General features: G+C 42.0%; 2 protein-coding genes across 3 annotated transcripts; both read left to right on the top strand.

Moving 5' to 3' along the window:
- The first annotated feature begins 1,075 nt into the window (after window positions 1-1,075).
- Window positions 1,076-3,957, top strand: LOC143131708 (uncharacterized). Its single transcript, XM_076291320.1, has 8 exons — window positions 1,076-1,133; window positions 1,332-1,461; window positions 1,606-1,750; window positions 1,850-1,963; window positions 2,088-2,232; window positions 2,845-2,993; window positions 3,095-3,234; window positions 3,318-3,957. Exons 2-8 carry the CDS (start codon window positions 1,362-1,364, stop codon window positions 3,470-3,472), a joined length of 948 nt encoding a protein of 315 aa, XP_076147435.1. The 5' UTR covers window positions 1,076-1,133; window positions 1,332-1,361; the 3' UTR covers window positions 3,473-3,957.
- Window positions 3,958-4,203: 246 nt separating this feature from the next.
- On the top strand, window positions 4,204-15,135 carry LOC143131172 (uncharacterized). Of its 2 annotated transcripts, none has more exons than XM_076290622.1 (18): window positions 4,204-4,536; window positions 4,921-4,964; window positions 5,093-5,148; window positions 5,289-5,356; window positions 5,469-5,535; window positions 5,678-5,879; window positions 5,967-6,047; window positions 6,171-6,257; window positions 6,576-6,731; window positions 6,986-7,659; window positions 7,986-8,330; window positions 8,721-9,248; window positions 10,828-11,464; window positions 11,670-11,743; window positions 11,879-12,022; window positions 12,731-12,894; window positions 13,257-13,347; window positions 14,796-15,135. In XM_076290622.1, exons 1-18 carry the CDS (start codon window positions 4,513-4,515, stop codon window positions 14,882-14,884), a joined length of 3,531 nt encoding a protein of 1,176 aa, XP_076146737.1. In that variant the 5' UTR covers window positions 4,204-4,512; the 3' UTR covers window positions 14,885-15,135. The 2 variants fall into 2 exon arrangements, with proteins under 2 accessions (XP_076146737.1, XP_076146736.1); XM_076290621.1 differs by having other exon boundaries at window positions 5,466-5,535.
- Window positions 15,136-19,868: the final 4,733 nt, after the last annotated feature.

Below are 19,868 nucleotides of genomic sequence, written 5' to 3'. Positions count from 1 at the left end.
GTATGAAGTCTAAACTTGATACATGGACATATTAGCTGATTGTGAGGACATGCAAGGAAAGTGGTCTCATTTGACCTCTAGGGGTGCTGTAATAAAGAAAGTGAGCTCACATCTCAGCAACACTTTGGTGTATGAAGTCCAAACTTGGTAGAGGGACATGGTAGCTGATTGTGAGAACGCACAAGGACATTGGTATAATTTGGCCTCTAGGGGCACTGTAACAAAGTAAATGAGCTTATTTCTCAGCCATTCTTTATCCAATTGCAATCAAACTTGCTGTGAGTGCTTGCTCATGGCATGGCAATGCCATTCCTGCTATAGCGTACTGCTTGGCCCCCACATTGCTGCTTGCAGCTATATTTATTTTTATTATTATTATTATTATTAGTATTATTATTATTATCATTATTATACGGCAACTCTATAGGCTACATGATTTAGTCCTCAGAGCAGATACCACTGAGCTTTATGACATGACATCATATTTCTTGGAAAATGTCCTTGAGTAATAACTGTCTTATATCAGCAGGCCATACTGACCAACTTCCCACTGAAAAAATCGTCATTCAGTTAATAGCCTACCTTGAGTTTATTTGGAGATTCACTTTGCTTGAGAGATAGACAGTTCGTAATAAACATTTAAACTTTTTTTCTAGGTGTGATTTCTTCTAAAATGAAAGGGCTTGTGGTTCACATCAGTGGCTAGACAAAAAAATCAAACTCTATTTCCTTTACACTGATGACAGGGGAATGCAAAATAGGCCTAGGCTACCAGTCAAATAGCTTGCTGTATCTGGAGATGCCTTAAGGCTGTCCATGACATATTTTATAGCCTGCACGACGTGGTAATTCATTGCATAAAAAGTTGTATAAGTTTTATTTTCTTTACACTGTCGTATCATAAAGTCGTGATAAGCTAACACATACTTTGATATGCTTTCATAAGGTAGCCTACCTCATGCTATGTAATGCAACAAGTGCACGTGTTGTCAGTCAGGGAAACGCCCCGTTGTAGTTATACAACTGAGGCGTTTAAATAGTAGGCCTAGCCAACTGGTATGTTGAGACACTTTCCGTCAAATACAAGCTCCAGCCGACGAATAATCGACAGTCAAAGCTACACGAAAGCTAAGGTAGGCCCAGACTTTTGAATATTTAGAAAGTGTTTTGTTCAAGCGTGGCATAGCCTAGACCTGTTGTTGCCTACCTAGGCTACATAACAAATTATAATTTGTCTTACATATTTTAAACTGTTTTTATGATAATGACCTAGGCTTAGGCTATAACGTTAGGCTACTCAATACGGCTACTTCTTTCCACTATTCCTCTAGCCTACTTTTCTGCTGTTGCCGCGAAACAGAATGGGGGACCACAACGTTGGACGTTTGAGTGCCATCGTGGTTTCATTCTGTCTATTCATCATTGTATTGATTTTCAATGCATTAGCCGGACCAGGATTGCGTAAGTTTTAAAAACTCACATCACAAGTAGACATATCTACTTCTGATGAAAATTAAACCAAACCAGAATATAGGCAACCTTACGTTTTCTCTGCATGATAACACAGACCTTATATCCTACCTGCGGTCTTTTATCTTATTTCAGCACCCTTTTTAAATGGCACTGGAGACATATCGGATAAATATGACACTCAGATCACCCCCTCTGGCTGGACGTTTTCCATCTGGGGTGTGATTTACGTCTGGTTAACGCTCATGCACGGCTACATCCTCAGCACTGTCTGCAGACGGTAGGCTACGTTTAGACAAAGAATCAATTTGTGATCAATTTGTCATGAAAATGTCACAGACTAACATAGGCCTACCCTAATTCCAACCCACCTTTTCAGCAATGCCTATGGCTATATGTACTGCAGTCCTCCTATACTGCCATATGGATTTTTCATTTCCTGGATTTTGAACATGATTTTTAATATCGCATGGCTGTTGCTGTGGGACCAAGAGTAAGTTGATCAGGATTTACCCTGTCAGTTGATGAGCTATGTTGAGTTGCTTGTCATTTATTTAAAACAAATATATTTTCTTAATATTATTTTCAATATTATTTCAAATATTATTTTCTTCCAGGGAAATGATTGGTGCATTGGTTGTTCTTGCATCAGTAGCCTTCACAAATTATGCAATGATATTCTTCTCCTGTCATGGATTGAAATCATATGGTGCTTGGCTTAGCAAATACCACAAAGTGGACTTGTGGCTCATGCGCGTGCTGGTGAGAGATTTTTGGTGTTACATTGGTATTGGAAGCATTTTGAACCTCTAAAGCAGTGTTTCTCAAAGTGTGGTCCGGGGACCACTGGTGGTCCGCAAGCTAGCCCAAGTGGTCCGTGAGCAGACGTGGTAAAATATAATATAGATGAGTTGTTTGCAATATTGAACCAAGTTGTATGTAAATCCAAACGTTTCTGCAACACTGCCTATGTAAGGCATGCCAGTTTAAATCATATAAATTCTCTGACACAATAAGCAAGGTGCAAAGACAATCAGTGAGTAGGCCTATTGTGTAATTTACTGTTGTAAAAAAGTAGGTCTACTTTTTTTTTTTTTAGCTAGGTGGTCCGTGAGGCTATTTTTATTGATTAAGTGGTCCTTGGTCTGAAAAAGTTTGAGAAACACTGCTCTAAAGGGACACTGCCTATTTGAACGTTTCTTGTGCGCACCAGAAAGTTTCATGTGACCGACTCCAACCACCACAAACATTCTCTTGCGCACAGGAAACTTTCTCTTGTGCACAGGAAACACATTTGTACCCATGTCTCTGTTGAGGTTCCTTAAGCATGCATGCTGTTTCAAAATTAAAACTTTTATGTCCTAATGTTCTTAGGTTCAGAATGCAATAGGTGTTTACACAACATGGACAACAATTGCCACCTTGATCAATCTCACCATTGTTATGGACTACAATGGGCAGGTGTCTACACTGGATGCAGGCACTGTATCTCTCTCGATTCTTCTTGTAGAGGTGCTTGTTTGGTAAGTCTTGCTATGGAAGAAAAAAGTACATGAAAATAATGTTTGTGGATGTCACTGATTCGACTGAACATGATGTTTGAAACATGATGTTCCCCTCACAGGTTTGTTGTTGAGAACTTTGTGCTCGACAAACATGTTCGGTACATCTTGACCATCTACCCTGTGATTATTGTGGCTCTGACTGGAAACATGACCAAGAATTTCAATGCTGCTGCACCCAGTCGCAATGGAATTTTCATTGGTAGGCGCAGCACCCTAAACACTGGAATGGATATTGTGTTTATGGTTTAAAATAATACTTTAATATTTTTTTTGTTCTTCCAGCTGTGCTCTTGGCTCTGGCATGTGTCCTGTTTGCCATAAGAATAATTTTGGTTGTCTGGAGGCACATTAAGAAACCTTTCTATATGGAAATGGATGCTGAAAACGTTAAGTCACCAATGGAGATAGCTGAGAAGCAAAAAAAGATATTTGCTTAGGAGAAACACATGTTTGTTGCAGGGATACAGAAGTTAGGCCAGTCTGGATAATAAGTAGTTTTTATGGGCCAAATTAAAGCCTTGTCTAAGACACAAAAGAATGTGTGCCTATGCAATTAGGCTATTTTTGTATATAAACATCATTTATTTTTTTAAATTAACAAAAGTGCTGAAGGATATATATGTGTGTGTGACTATGGCTGCAGAATTGAAGCGAAAGACTCTGGTTTTGGACCTTTTTTGAGCAAATTGAACGTCTGTGTGCTCCGGTGTTCTCATTTCTACTGCATGATTGGTCCTTTCCTGTGATGCACCGAATTTACTAATTACCTACAGAACTGTTATTGTACTGTAACTATTATTAAAGTAATGTTATTGAAACATTGAACTATCTATATATTTCTGATCTACGAACTGCTTGCTCTACAGTGTATCTAATGTAATAAACATGGTGCACTCACTCTGGGGCAGCTCATGGAGGTTGAAAGCACTGATCCTGATTTGGTTATTAAAAAGTTTTTTTTAATGCCTGTAAATTAACCATTTTTTTACACTATGGTGTTGATGTCTTTAATAAATACATACAATTGTTTATGGCTTGTTGATCTTTTCATCCCAGTCGATCAAAAAATTCAGTCAGTGTCCAGTAGGAGGAGATATTGCGTTTACATTGTTTTGAATGCCTTTTGGAGGCAGCTGACGAAGAAGATTGGAAAAAACGGGCGCGAGTAGTAGCTAGGAGGCGTAGACTAGTTGGCTTTGTTTGTATTCATAAACGGAAGATATTAGATATAAATATATTTCACTTAAGTGGATGTTTGTTTTTAATGGTGACTAAACCTTTCGTCTGAACGTTAATGGGTGTGTTACGGATGTGGAATTTTACTGTACATATTATTTGTAGAGATAACAAAATTGATAGCTAACCTAAGGAGCAGTCTAACGTTAACGTTATGTGCTAGCAGCTAATTCGGAAATGGCGGGCAGCTAAAAGCTAGCTTAATTGAGTTTGGTTAGCTGGTAGGAAACTTTTTCCAACAATGGAAAGCAAAACGTCACACTTGGTAAGGAGTTACATTTCAAAAACGTTTTTAGTTATTTGAGTTTGTAGTTTGATAAGCCTGTTACTTTTTGCTATATGCGTAATGTTAACCTTATGTTGTCATGCAACGTTAGCGTTGACGTTCGGGCTAAACGTTTTCTGGCTAGCATGACTTAGCCATTAGCGAATTAGTTCACTATTGTTAAATACCAATGTGTGAATATTCTAAAGACTGAATATAACGTTAATAATATGCCCCAGATTACTTCTTATTCATTCGCCCTTCTTTACATCAAACACAGTTATCTGTTGCAGCTACGTTAACGTCACCACCTAAACAGTGGATAGGTGATGTAGCGTAGTCTGCAGCCTTAACGTTATCTCAATTAATTTCACATACTTGTAGATCAAAGGGAGGAAGAAGCTGAGATACTTCACAGACGAAGAAAGGTAACACCAGCTTATGTTCACACAATGTATTCTTCCAAGTAAATTAAAAATGTCAGCCATTAGGGTTTCGCTACTGTACTGAATGGTAGGCTACAGCATGAGTGAACTGAGGTGTCTTTCTGTTATAGGGCGCTACCAAGGATACAGGATGTATTTTCAGTAGGTGACATCGATGCTTTTTTGGGTGAGACAATCTATTGCTGTCTTCTACAGATGTTACATTAATGTTGGTGGGCCTAGCCCAGTCAACTCGTATTTGAGTCATGTCATCGATATGACCTCGATATAGCGTTAATGTAAACACAGTGCTGCTTTTACTTGCAGATTGTACATCTAAAACCAAACTGGATAGTGGGTTTCCATCCCCCTTACTACCAGAGGAAGAGGCACCAGTATGTATTATGTAACCTCTGGTCAGCTTGTGGCTATGCATGAATTTGTCTCTGTCTCTGAATTAAAGCAGTAGAGTCATCATAGTTACTACAGCCACTCATATCTTAGCAGGAAGAAGAATGTGTTGCCCTTCCAACAGAAGAAAAAAACATAGGGGAAGCTGGGTTAACGGATAAAGGTACTATGTTTTCGGATTTGTTTTGAAATCGTATATTTTTAAACGTCTATTTTGTTTGAATGTGTGTTTGACACCACACCCTTTAATTCATTTTAGTCCTGCATCAGCCACAACTAAGAGAGATGTTTGTGTTGTTATGCAGAGTGTCCATTTAAAGATAGCGCCCCATTAAAGACTTCCAGCCCCATCATTGTGGCGTCGAGTATCCATGAGGATGAAGTTGAAGCAAAGCTTTTGGCATCGGCCTTGCTCTTTCCCTACGACAATGAGGATCCCATCGAAGGCAACATGGACAAGCCCCTTTCTATCCTGACAGGGGACCTAGCCAGGGAGGCCTCACTTCAGTAAGAACAGCATAATGACGTGTGTGTGTGTGTGTAAATACCCCTCCTAGTTTGGTCAGGTTTTGACTTTGTCCATATCGCATGCAGTGAGACGCTCATTCTGACCCCACCAAAGAGATTTACACTGGGTGTTAAAACACAGCAAGGAGACAGGTCCCCAACACTCACGTAAGACTTTTAAGTGTTCACTCAAGTCATTCACATATTAGGCATTATCTTCTATCTGTTTAATTGTTTATCTATGATCTCCATCCAGAATCTCATTTCTAGATGTTTTTATTTTGACCACAGCCCACCGACCACCAGAAGCCATGTGAATCTTGAGGAAAAGAATTTGCCTGGTGCACTGGAAAATCACACTCTGACAGAGATGAAAATGTGAGAACTTAGGTTTTTTATCTCCCCTTTGCATACATAAGCATGACCGCTTCAGTATGATTTGTTGTGTCATTTGTTATGTCATATTTTTTTCTACAACATTTGATTCCATGCATAGAATGTGTATGCAATTGTAGTTAAAGTAGCAACATCTCAATGTATGTACTTGTGTGCACAATTAATCCAACTCTTAACTGCATTTTGTCCTTTCCTATTTTATTTTTCTGTTGCAGATTTATTTGTATCGTATAGTGTTATGGATTTGTATGGTTCTTTATACATTTCATATATGGCTTGCTGTCTTTTTCCTTCCTTCAGGAATGAGGAGCAGGGCTCCTCGGTGTCACCTGTAGTTTCGACTCAGACTGCAGTTATTAAGGAGCCGGACTCCAGCCTAAAGGCATTTAGCGTGGCCGACGATAGATCTTTCCAGAAGAAACTCAGAGAGTTCTTGATGCCAAGGAACATAGAGAGGTGAGGTGGGGTTAATGTAGTTTAGAGACCTGTTGGGGGTGGGGGCCTATCAGTATCACGATCAACCTACTATGTACGTGGCATATGTGCAATTCAGAATATCAGCATTTATGCTGTTGAAATAATTTATTTATGGTTAATATGGTTAACTAAAACCAATGGTATTTGCAGTGTTAGTTCAGTAATGCATCATCTAAGCAGCTTCTGCAGAGCATGATCCCAGGGCACCTGCTGAACCACCTTGTGTCCTGCAGTGCCAGGGTGCCGACGCCCGCCAGGGCCCCGTCACCGCAGGAGCTGGACGAGGACTTCTTTATCCTGGAGGACGACGCTCCGCTGCTCTTCAGCCTCAAGCCGAAGACTCCGAGACAGACCAGCCGTCCAGCCAGGCAGCCCAGCAAGAAGGCCGAGGTCCAGGCTGAAACGGGGAGCGACGCTGCAGACGGAGCTCTGTCTGGAACGGAGAATGAGCCTGGAGCTGGGGGTAAGGCAGCAGTGGCAGCTCCCACATCAGAACCCCCAGCCAAAGCTTCCGCTGTCCAGAAGAAGAGGGGCAAGCAGAGCAAACAGACTGCATTGAGGGCAGCGCCTGAAGAAGGAGGATCTTTCGAGGGGCTCTGCAAGGTCGGAGGTCGCACAGCCAAAGGAGTTCCAGCGGAGGCTTCATCCAAAGCACCGGCTGCTCTGAGGAAGACGGGCAAGCAGAGAGAGAGACAAATAGCTGCAGCATTAGCTACTGCTGCAGAGCCTCTCACAGCAGTGGATGCTGGTGCTGATGCTGATGCTGACGTGGCATCCAAAAGGCCTGAGAGAAGACCAGCAACGCCCATATCAGAAGCCCAAAGTCCTGCAGCTGCTGAGGATGATCATGGAGACTATGGTAATAGTCCATCCCCGTCACCCTTAATGGAGGTGCCACAACAGACAGGTAAAGTGTTGCCTATGTGTGCATGTGCTTTACTGCAAAATGAAAAATATGATGTGTCAAGGCTATTGAATGGTAAGGAGGTGTTGTACTGTTGGCTGACTCTTCATGCTGCTAGCAGTAGAGTGGTTGATGAGCCATGTTTTCTTCTGTTGGATAGATGGATAGATAGATAGATAGATAGATAGATACTTTATTCTTCCCGAGGGAAATTTTATGCAACACAACAAACACAAATACACATATAAACCTGCAATGTAAAAACTTAGCTATACTGGTGAATGTTCTAGCTGTAATTATAGTACTTATGTAAACATTGTTTTCTGCAGTTACAAAGACTGCCAGTAAGAGGGCACTTCATCAGGAAAAGCCTTTCCTGAGCAAAAAGAGGAAACTATGCCGGACATCGGAGCTGAAATCGGACACAAAAACAAGCAAAGCTGCGTCCACGGGACTGGAAAACACAGCCAAATCTCCCTCCGCCGCACCTGCAGCTGTGTCGCTGAAGAGCCAGAAGGCACAAAGTAAAAAGAAGAAAGAGAAAGAGAGCAATGTGACACAGAAGAAGAAGAAGAGACCAACTCCGGTGCTGTCTGAGGAAGTGAAAGGAGACACAGACCAGGCCCTCGCACAGCCCCTCTCCCCTCACAGAGGAGATGAGACCGACGCCACAGGTGAGAGCCACTCACATTGTCCAGGGTTCATAGCCACAACTGGCTTGGTTGACCATGGCCGATCGTGTGTATGTTTAAGCAAGACAAGCAAACCATGTTGATTTGTCTTGTTCTGCTTAAATTAGTTCAACTATATCAATAGTATCAAGAGCATCCAAGTGTCCAAAAAAATAAAAAAATGACAAGATGATGTAGAATTATTTAGAAGAATAATAGATCAGATCAAATGGATTACATAAAAGTTCTGAGACGATTCTGTGAAATGTGGAAAAAGCTACACAATATTACTTTTAGGTTGTTAAATGTTGTGTATTCTATCCTTGGCATAAAGGCAACCCTGAGTTTCAACCAGTCTGACCCCTGTGCTTCTGACGTCCTCCTTCCTCTCAGGTTATTCTAAGCCTGGACGGCAAGACCCTTCGCAGGACCTTAGCGGCTACTCTACTGTGGGCAGACGCAGGAGGAACAGGCCCGGAAACTGGTGGGCGGTCAACCCAGAGATGCAGGATGAGAACGACATCAGTCCTCCGAAGAGGCCTAAAAACGGCAAAAAGAAAGATGGGAAGATGCCGAAGAAAACAGGAAGGCAGCAGAAGGAGGCCGCTGCATCCCTCGAGCAAGTCTCCGCTGATGTCATAGAGAAGGGAACAAGAACAACAGCCAAGTCGCCTCGACAGCAAACGGACGGGAAGGCAACTCTGAAATCTAGACAGAGAAAGGTCAAAGGTGAAGGCAGGGCTGACCAGAAGAGGCCCCAGACTGGTAAAGGCAGACGGAAGAGGCCACAAGAAGAGGCTATGTCTGCTCCACCCAATCAACTCGAGGAGGAGGAGGAGGAGGAGGAGGAGGAGGAGGAGGCCGCAGCTGGACTAGAGTCTGACCAAGCTGGATCAGAGCTACAGGTCAATATGTTATCAGGTGAGCTGTCAGAGAATATCTTTCTCTAAATCTCTCTCTGTCCATCTTTTATCTGTATGTGCTTGGGTGTGGTCAAGCAGCAGACACCATTGGTAAGCAATCAGCATAGGTTCAATCCTCAAACACTGCGAGTCCTTGTTGGGTCATTCCGTGTGAAATCACCCAATTTCAGCACAATTAGATTGGATATGTGCAGCAAACAAGTGACTCTCTTACTCTTCCATTGACTTCCATTGTATTAAAAGAGCACCACATGTGGTGCAAAGTGGTACTGCAGATCCAGTACAAATTCAGTGGATTTACAGACAATATTTTAAAAAAATCTTATCTCAATGAAGAAACTCAGCAACAAGCCCACATTTTGGGCAGATGATCCTCACATACAGAATGATATATGGTACATTTTTAAAAAATCCTGTTAACTGTCCACGTGGTGAAATGAGAAGATGAATACAGGATTTTTGAAAATCAGGCCCAATTTTAAAAAAATGCTCTGAAAATATGAAAATGATAACAACCAAAGTTAATGCATGGACAGGACTGAGAATCTGATGAATTTGTGTCACATACTTTCTGAATGAGAAGCCCTCAAAAGTGATGATGTCTTTTCACATTATGAATTTATAGCCATTTTCAGAGCTTTGCAGAGGGGAAAGTACACAAGATACGTCTGATCCGATTGGATTTTTTAATTCAACAGGGAAATGTACTTCTATTCACATAGTTTCACTAATGTGTGTGAAATACCAAAAGAGCCAATAATGCTGGAAGTTGAACAAAAAGGATTGTTCACCACAATGCTTAAAATGACTTGAAGTTTCAAAGGGCTGTAGTTTTGGAACCATTAGTGATACAGATATACTATTTAAGATTTTTTGGGAGAGGGTGACCTGCCAGCCACTGGGTGATTTGACATGGAATGACCCTGTTGCTTTGTGTCAGAGCGTTTCTGCTAAATCCTACTCACTCACCTTTACCTTTTGCATTTGTTGTTCTTGCTAAAACAGTGCTGTTGAGTTTTCGCCCTTAAGTGCCAGTGGACGTGCAGGATTTCATACCATCTGGAAGCACACTTGACATTGGCTTTTCAAAACTAGCCCAAGCTAACACACCTGTGCACAAGCATAGTGTAGTACATATGTTGCTAATATGAGCTTAATGTGTTCCATCTATGAGTACTGACAGAAGGAGAATAGAGTTGTTTTCAGTTGGAATGTCCTGACTCTACAATGTGAAGCAGTGCTGTGCAGGGTGATGCATGGTTTTGAGTAGAACTTTTGTCGAATGTTGCGACAAAACATCTAGTTTTTTTCTGTCACTCCTGTTGCTCTGCTATTTTGAACGAGAAATATGACACAATAGGAGGGTGTAGACAGAGAGCATTTAATGCTACAGTTGCTTGCTCGGTTGCAGTTAGGATATCATGTTATAGTAAGAATACAAATCTTGCATGCAAATACAATTATAGTGCAGACATTTAGGTAGCAACATTTACATCTCACTTTTGCTTATGTCTCCATGGCTTTGAATATATACAACTGTAGTATTGAACTCTTTCACTGGTGCTTCTGCTTTACAGACGCTCCTGCTGAGCCAGTACAGAGCTTGCATGTCAGCAAAACCGTTAGCCGAGCCGATGCTCCCCAGCCGCAGGGAAGAATGGGAGGGAGACGGCGGGGGAGACTCCCCGGCAAATGGTGGGAAAGCCAGCAGCAGCCTCAGCCAGAGCCAGAGGAGGACATTGTCCCGTCGCCGTCACCCCCACACCCAGAGCCCCGGGCCCGAGTGCCCACCCCTGGCATGCCAGCGGCAGAGCTCCACCTCAGGCGGCAAAGGGTCACGAATCTTGGCAGCGGCTCTCGGAAGCCCCGCAACCAACTTGCGAAGAAGCCGCTGGCGCGACACGCGGGGACGCCTAAAACTCTCAAAGGTTCCCTGGCGGCCTTCGGCGCCATATACTCGGCGGGCAAGTCTCACGGCAGGAATGCGGTCGTGCAGAAAGTGCGCAAGAACTTGCTGAATTCTCTGGAGGACAGTAGTAACAGGTCGAATGACCACACGTCCATGGACGCCAGCAGCCAAGATCGGCTGAACTCTGATGATGGACACCAGGAAGTGTGCGTCCAAGTTTCGAACTCTGTTGGCCTCGAGTCGGTCGTTCGACTGAAGAGTGGAGACGTGCTTCCTGCTTCAGACTGGCCCTCACAAAATCTCGGGTATATTTGAATCTGCTCTTTATTTTCCACATAGCTTTTCAAAACAGTTTCTTAGGTTATTAATGTAATTGCATTAATAACCTAATGTCAGTTTTTCCCCCTTTCTTTATCCCAATATACATGTTTATATCAGAGTATGCATATTTTAAATAGATTTTGACATACAATCACACATTCACACATTTCCAACTTTTCATTTAAATAGTGTTCCTGGTTTAAAAAGCGGACCTTCCTCAATGATTCAACTACAGGAGGAGGAGGAGGATGAGGAAGACCAAAGTAAGCCATACACTTTTTTCACAGTGCTGGTTGAGGGTTTGCCATGCTTGTATTTAGTTTAAATATGTGTGTGTGTGTTTATTCAGCTTCCTGTTTTAACTTAGCTGAGTCTCTCTCCTCTGCCGTCTCTCGCAGACATGTCGTTGACCTTGCTGGTCCCAATGGCTCTGTCAGAGGGAGACATCTGCGGGCCTCTGCTCCGACCTTTAACCCTAAGTCCTGACGACTGGAAGAACCTCACCTACTGGCTCAGAGAAGTGTGGAGGACCAACGTCAAATGTAATGCCATACAATAATATACCTTTTTTCTGTTGTTGATTTATGAAGGGAAATGTATTGCTGTACCAATCATACAGCTGTCAGCTCTGGTCTGACTCCTGCCTCAGCCATGGGGATATCCTTTACCTACCCTGCGCTCACTTGTGTCCTGTGTCTTAAATGTATTACCATGCCACATAATTTGACAGTGTCAGGTAAAATGGAATAGGACCCTCTGGTGCATATCTGGATCTTTGGGCTTTAAGTGTTCAGTAGTGTGGGCTGTTGCTGAGTTAACCCTCACATGGCATATAGTTATGCAGTGTAAAAAGTTGTATGGTGTTGAGTGAGTCTTCTAATTATAATGAAATGTAATTTCACCATAAAACCTCATTATTATTTTACATGAGGGGATGATATCAAATGTACTATACCAGCATGAATAAATCCCTAGCTATTTTCCTCATATCATCGCTCTCAAGGGCTCGTCCTCACAGAAAGTCAGGTGTTCTCAATGTGTTACTAGAAAATGCTGTATAACCAGTAATGATCAGTGTGGATTAGAGAGCAGCCCTGAGAGTCCAGATGGATGGACCCTCAGGGAATTTATAGCTGCGGCTGTAGATGCTTGTGTAATGAGGCTGGTGGGGATGTCTGTATGCATGTAGACCATAGTCCACACACCTTGCCCTTTAATTGTAGTGTCTAATACTGTTGCCACCTGCGCAGATAACGGTCAACTCATCACAGCCGACCACTTCCACTGGTACACGCACGAGGGCAGGGCACTGGGCCACAAGTTCGACCTGGTGTGCAACTCCTACGCCAACGGCAAGATCCTGCTGGGCTCCTACATGCACAAGCCGGCCCAGGTGGACCAGCACACGACCACAGTGAGTTCATCCTGGGGTCAGAGATCTTCCCTCAAACATAACCTTACCTAACCCCAACCCCAACAAGGTTTAGGAATGGGATTTCAAGTGCCGTGTCTGTCACCACACTCTGTTGGTTATAAAATTCCAGGGGTGATAAAAGGGTCGTTAGGAGGGGGAAAATTCTTTATCTCCTCTTATCTTAACGCATATCCTGCTTCTCTGTATATCCCAGCAGGTAATGTTTAACTGGTGGCCGCGTGACGACCTTGACAATGGCAACAATAGCACACCGCTTGAAGCAATGGAGAACTTTATGATTGTCACGTGCAGACTTGTTTTGAATGAATATGTTTTGTGTTTTGTTTTTTTTCTTCTTGCAGGTTTTTAATGTATATACAAGTTCTGTGCGCGTCCAAATCAACGATCTCAAGTCTGATTACATTCCTGGGCAAGCATTCGTAGTTCCTCGAGGTATGTAACATTAATGCCTTTTTATTCTGATGAAGGCAGATTTGGTTTTCCAGTAGAACCATGTGAGCGACCGAGGCAGCCAGCCCACCAGTTGGGAGGTGAGCTTGGGGTTGTAGGTGGAAAAGGAGGTGCAGGAGAGGTTTTAAGTGGTGCAACTCTATTTATTAAATAACCAAAAAAAAAAACGTGCAGGAATAGCAATAGGCTATTATTTAACAAAAAACACTTTTAAACAAACAAACCAAAAATAAGTTCAGTATTCCAGTCATCAATAATCCAGATTTACACAGAGCATAACGCTAAATCTCTGCCTCACAACAGGAGAGCTGCTCTATCTTTGCTCTCCAGGACTGAGGTACCTTTCTTAAATAACCCTACTAATTGTCCTAAATTAGCCCAAATGGGGATATTGGCTCAAACCACCCAAATAGGTAACCATATTTATTAATTACCATAACCAATATTCCCCACATATACTGCTCAAAAAAAATTAAGGGAACACTTTTTTCACACAGTTTTCCACAATTGTTAAAACACATTTTTTGAAACCTTCCACCCTTTTCGCCATTCTGAAACTACTTTCACAGTAGCAAAATAAAACACTCGCTTCAAAAGTTTTTACTTGTGCTCAGAACCAAACAGTGTTAGAGTACCGATCCAGTGTATGATTGAAGTGTTCCCTTAATTTTTTTTTTTAGCAGTATACATAATAATAAGAAAACAAACAGACACGGCAAACACCCCTGTATCACAATGCCCCACTCCCTCCCCCTGTGGGATATTGGTAAATACTTTATTGATCCCCCTGGGATTAAACAAACTGTACACCAAACATACTTTACACAACATGAAACAATACTTCAAACAAACACACAACACCGTTTATAAGCCAGGGAGATGTGGCGGGTGACTGTGCGTATGGGTGCATGTAGGCTACTTTATGCATGTGTGCAACCGAGTGGAGTCTCTCCCTCTCCCGCACTTGAAGTGCTGCACCGAAAAGTCTTCAAAGTCCAATATAGTGAGAAGGGGGAAAGTTCAACTTCTCACAAACCAACAAGTTAGATACAACAAGCAAATAGCTGATTGGGAAGGAAATTTCCTGTTTCAGGAAAACATTGTCTGTTTCAGTTTTACTTGCTTGCTCGCTGTACCTCAAAGGTGACTCCAAGAGTAGCTGATGATCTCTAAAAGGTTATGTAATAGGTGCTCAATATGGATTCTGCTAGAGATCAGTGGTTACTGTTGAAGTTCCCTGGATAGGTCAGTAACCTTGCTTGGTCCAGTAGTCCTCATGTGAACCGAGAAGAGTCTAAGACCAAACAAGTACTGAACAGCAGGTTTCCGCTCTCTCTCATTACACAGCCTCTCTTGAATCTGTGAAGTGAAACTGGTCTGACGTGAGCTGTCTTTCTTGTGTCTCTATTCCCATCTCCCCTCCCTCTCAGGGCAGTCGTACAGCATCCGTAACCTGACTCCAGTGCCCGCCATTCTCTGGTATCATCGGATGTTTGCAAATATAACGGAGGACTTTTAAACCAGAGCCATCACTTGTACAGGATACAGACTGTTGTAAAGTTGGTCTTTAATATTTTACCCTCAAAACCTTCTCATTTAAAGCTTGTCAAAGTTGTCAAGTATCACAGCTTTTGTGTCGAAGGTTGTAGATTCTTAATAATAGAATGAGCTTTAAGCTTTTTTGTCTGTTTTAGCCATGAAAATTATATCTCTGAGAGAGGTCTTGTGCTCAATAAAAAAGAATGTGTTTTTATATTTGTAAATTAAAAAACAAAAACTAAAACTTTATCCTATGCCTTGCTTTCATCATCCTACCACTAGGGGTCATCAGACAGTCAGGTAACCATGAGTGTGTGTGTTAAAGATTGGCATCATCCCTTCTGCCCCTGTAGGTGTATAGTAACACTTTGTGTTTTCAGGTTTTTCTCTCTGCTGTAGGAGTTAATATGTTTTTGAGTGAAATAGACCTGCGGTAACCTCTTTGTCCATGTAGCAACTGATATTTGAAAACTCTCCCACAAAACTGTATGTGGTGCCTTGAAACTACTCCTTCTTTTATCTATCTGCCACTCAGCACTACAATTAGACCGCAGGGGGAAAAAACCCTGTTCCGAGTACTTCCTTGACTGATGCACCGCGTTAACGCACCAATTTCACATTTTCACAAGTCATTTCAACTCCCTACAGCCCGGTTTGCATTTGGAGAAAATGTTTTTATCGTTTCACCTTAAAGCAGGGTAGGAATTTCACGGCGGCCATGCCCCTTGCATTGGCCGTGAGGCCCCTTTGAAAATCAGAGGTTTACAGGCCACGGTGGCCTTGGTGCCCCCTTCTCTCAATATTCTGCTTTGCGTCCTACTAATAGCGATTTTTATTTAGCCTGTAGCCTGTCAAAATAATCTTAGCATTCACAGCGCAAATTAATTTAGTCTTTTACGCAGTGGAGAAAGTGACAGCGCAAGAAAGGAAGTGCGTCCAAATTCACCCATTCTCAGTTTAACTACTCGAAGTAGCCTATTCATCACACAGACATCACAAGTATCACATGAAAGAGCTTTTTCTCAGCTTTTAAACGATGTTAGCCGATAATTGCTGTGTTAAACGGTTCACGAGAAAAGTAAATATAATTCATTTTAATCATACATTCTACTGAAGGTGATCTCCCTACCCATTCATCTAGGTGGAATACTTTACGAACCCTTCTTTTAACACATGACAAACCATATATCAAAATAAACAGGAGACCTTACCGAACACAAAGGTGTAAAGCAGTCCCCTGTACAGTTAGCCGTTCCAGAGTAATCCAGTTTTGAATTTGCAGTAAAGTTCGACATGGATGTCTCCAAATTTGGGCTTTAAGTTTTACAATGTGTTTACATTGTTCCACATGATTTCATAACAGGCCAAATACAAAATAAATGTTACAAATATCGCCTAGATATTGGTAAATCAGAGGACAGCTGACTAAGAGTTTGTGAAAGTAGCCTTAATGATCACAAAATGCTAAGCATGCATCTAGGCTATTTGAGTTTCTTAAAGCTGAGCTGTGCTTAAATTGTTCAATACATGATTTCATAACAGGCCAAATATAAAATAAATGTTATATATAGCCTAGATATCTGTAAATATTAGATGATCAGATGATTTACAGTTCTATGTAATGTCATGTTTCATGTTTTTGTAATGTTTCATACAGTGATGCAGGTCTACTGCAGTGAATAGGCTAAATACAACTTTGATCATATTTATAGCCTACTACTGTATAGTTAACTTTGGCCTTGGTGCCCTGACATGTGGCCTTTGTGCCCCCCACCAAATATGCCCAACTGAAGGCCAAGTGGCCTTGCCCCCAGAATGGTGAAATTTCAAGCCTGCCTTAAAGTGATGGAACAAAATATGTAATATAGTGGGCGGCATTGTTTGGTTCTCCCATTCCTTCTCATCCCACTCAGCAGCCGTTCACCTTTGTGTTGTCTGATGACTTATGACCTGCCCTATTTATGACTTATCCTTGCTCCTTGGGTAAACAGTAGATCTTACTGGCCAGATGACTAGCCAAGGTGGTAGAATGTACATTTATTTATTTAGACACTTGTATCCAAAGCAACTTACAAAATGAGGATAAACATTCAAGGTATATTTCAAAGGAGAGATTAGGTCTCTTCCAATGCCATTTCACTACATGTTTTACTCTGTATCTGTGTAGCATCATGAACCATGCCGAAATTGTAACTAGCGCATTCTCTGCTAAGTTTGTTACTATCACTGTCAATCGAGGCGACCAAATCACTCAGAGAATTTATGGCAAGATGGCTAATCAAATGTTAGGACACGCCTTTTTTTTTTTTTTTTTTTTTTTTTTTAAATCCGCACGGTACAGCTTATCTATTAACTTCTACTAGTGCATGAGGATAGCATAGGCAAACGCGAACGCTACCATACCATATATATAGTTAGAACAACATGTGATCCAAATTATATCATGTTTCTATAGAGCAACATGTTATTTCACTGTGTTTTTACGTGGGTTAGGGTACCACACATCGAAATAAGAGCCTTTATTCGTCAGTCTCCATAGGTTACATGGCAAAACTCGAAAAGCTTGCCAGGCCAGAGCCCGTCTACGGAGAGCAGGAGTTTTTTTTTTATCTGTAGCCTGGGCCCAGGTAGCACCCGATGCGCAATGGACGCACTGTGATATTCACAGGGAAGCGCTCGTGTCAAGGCAGCTTAGTTAGTCCCGACCTACATGAGATTTTGAACGTTGTTGTGAGAGTGGTGAATTTCATCAAAACCCGGCCCTTAAAAGCGCGTCTATTCTCCGCACTTTGCGAAGAGATGGAAGCAGACCAAAAGGCTGTACTGTTTCACAGCGAGGCAAGGTGGCTTTCCCGAGGTAAAGTGCTGTCGCGCTTGTTTGAGCTCCGAGTTGCCTCTTGAAGGAAGAGCGCATGTTTGAATCTGCAAGCACGTTCACGAATGAACATTTCTTGACGAAGCTGGCCTATCTTAGCGATATATTTGATATATCTTAGCGATACATTTGAGTTAAATGTCCAGTTACAAGGCAAAGACAAGCACCTACATCACCTAGCAAATAAGATTACTGCATTCACCAAAAAAACTTGAGGTATGGGACAGGCGCCTCGATCCCGACAGTATTATGCCTTTGAGATTTCTGAGCGAAATCGCTGAAACGTCTGATTCGGGAGCCACTCTTGGGATCCCATGTGTTAAACAGTAGGCCTACATCACATCTCTGCAAAGTATATTAAAAAATATTTCCCAACCAGCAGTGCTCAGTATGACTGGATTATGGATCCATTTGGTATTTCATTGAATATATTGTATTGCTGTAAAATGGCCTATGCTAATACAGTATGTTGCTGGAAAACAGAAATATGTGTGTTATTAGGCCTATGTATTTATTTATTTATTATTATATCTGCAGCACCAGCTGATTTTAACTCTGTTGAAGACCATTTTATATTTAGAACTTGTCATTATTTTAATAAATTTGACAATTTTTAGCATATAGTGACAATTTATGTTGTGTATACCCCTAGCTTATACCTTATATAGCTTAGGAAAGCTAACAGCTTTCTATTAGGATCTAGTTTTTTAACTACCAGAGTCACGAGTTGGGTCGCGATAGTCTGTCATTTTTAAAAAGTGGGTCCCCAGAAAAAAAGTTTGAGAAACACTGGACTAGACCAAGCAATTAGTGACTTGAAATTCATGCGGGCCGATAAGGATGTCCAGGGGAGCTAACTGAACCCCGGGGAATGTACCGTGTTGGACCATCTGTAGCTATTTCTCTGCACAAGCTGGGAGCCCGGAAGGAGGGTGTTACAGTAGTCGAGAGATCTACCATGATCTGTACCAAGAACTGCAGTGATTGGAGCAGCCATGAGGGCAGGCAGTCGGGCCTAGCGAGGTGATGTACATGGCAAAAAGAAGGGCACCGAGCCTTTGGACACCCCTGTAGCCTGGCGATAAGATAGAGTGTGAGGTGGGATTCAAACAAGGAGTGGACTTTGCCTGTGATAGCCATGTTTGAGAGTATGGATAGCTGGATGTGGTGGTTGACAATTGACAGCTTTTTGTGCGACAGTCCTGGATCACTTGATATGCCCTTCCATTATAGAGTGAAAATTCTGCCACTACAAAATAACTTGGTTCTCTTGCGAAATTAGCCAATTAAACAATTTTCTGTTTTATCCACATGAATAATCACCACGCTCCTCTGTTTCAGTGCTGTAGGTCGGATACAACTCTTCCTCCGGGTTGGGTTGGTGCTTGCAGCTCCTCAGTGCACTTACCCCCTTTCCTGGGCTCCTGAGCTAATGTGCTCTCATGCCTGCCCAGAATCTTCTGAATGTCTCTCTAAGGTCACAATCATGTTTGTAAACTTTGACTCTTAAGACTTGGTATTGCACTGAAAGACTGGGCAGGCCCTGACCCTAGAGATAGAATAAACACATACATTATTTATCTGATGGTGTCTCTGCATTATATCACATCCAGTGCAAATGCCAAACACTGTTAGTATATTAAACTTAATTAGATCTAAGTCTTTTATGCATCATGTTCGTCACTCCAAGCCATATTGATACTAGAACATTGGACATTTTGAAAAAGCCAAACATACTGGAAAAAAGAACATTATATTCATATGGATGGGCCATTTGATCAAATAAGTTGGAATTGCATGCACACATACACACACACAAACAAACAAACACGCAAACAAAAAGGAAAGGTCTTTGGCTGATGTAGTGTTGCAGTGTGTGCTGTCTGTGCGTGCATGAGCAAAGTTTTCCCAAGTGGCATGAGGTAGCCTATTGCATGTTCTGTGAGGCAGCCCTACTTTACATGAGGCAAGAGGGTTATGGGGGAGGAGGGGGGGTCACACGCACCCTGATGGCCTCAAGGCAGCTGGACCCCACACAGATGTATTCAGAAATTATACCACAGATATATCAAGTGCTGATTACGACACT

The sequence above is a fragment of the Alosa pseudoharengus genome, unplaced genomic scaffold (genome assembly GCF_046254945.1).
Source record: "Alosa pseudoharengus isolate Yale_2024_CS ecotype anadromous, Long Island Sound unplaced genomic scaffold, YU_APseudo_1.1 YU_APseudo_1.1_scf_18, whole genome shotgun sequence".
Taxonomy (NCBI): Eukaryota; Metazoa; Chordata; class Actinopteri; order Clupeiformes; family Clupeidae; genus Alosa; species Alosa pseudoharengus.
Note: the sequence above shows the minus strand (reverse complement) of the source record. Positions and strands in the feature narration are given on the sequence as shown.

Bases quoted from the DNA above. Each gene is read 5' to 3' on its own strand.
- LOC143131172 (XM_076290621.1), top strand. From the start codon at position 4,513: ATGGAAAGCAAAACGTCACACTTG. The intron at 5,880-5,966 runs GTAAGAACAGCA...TATCGCATGCAG, and splicing joins GCCAGGGAGGCCTCACTTCA to TGAGACGCTCATTCTGACCC. The intron at 9,249-10,827 runs GTGAGCTGTCAG...TCTGCTTTACAG, and splicing joins ACAGGTCAATATGTTATCAG to ACGCTCCTGCTGAGCCAGTA.
- LOC143131708 (XM_076291320.1), top strand. From the start codon at position 1,362: ATGGGGGACCACAACGTTGGACGTTTGAGTGCCATCGTGGTTTCATTC. The intron at 2,994-3,094 runs GTAAGTCTTGCT...TTCCCCTCACAG, and splicing joins CTTGTAGAGGTGCTTGTTTG to GTTTGTTGTTGAGAACTTTG. The intron at 3,235-3,317 runs GTAGGCGCAGCA...TTGTTCTTCCAG, and splicing joins TCGCAATGGAATTTTCATTG to CTGTGCTCTTGGCTCTGGCA.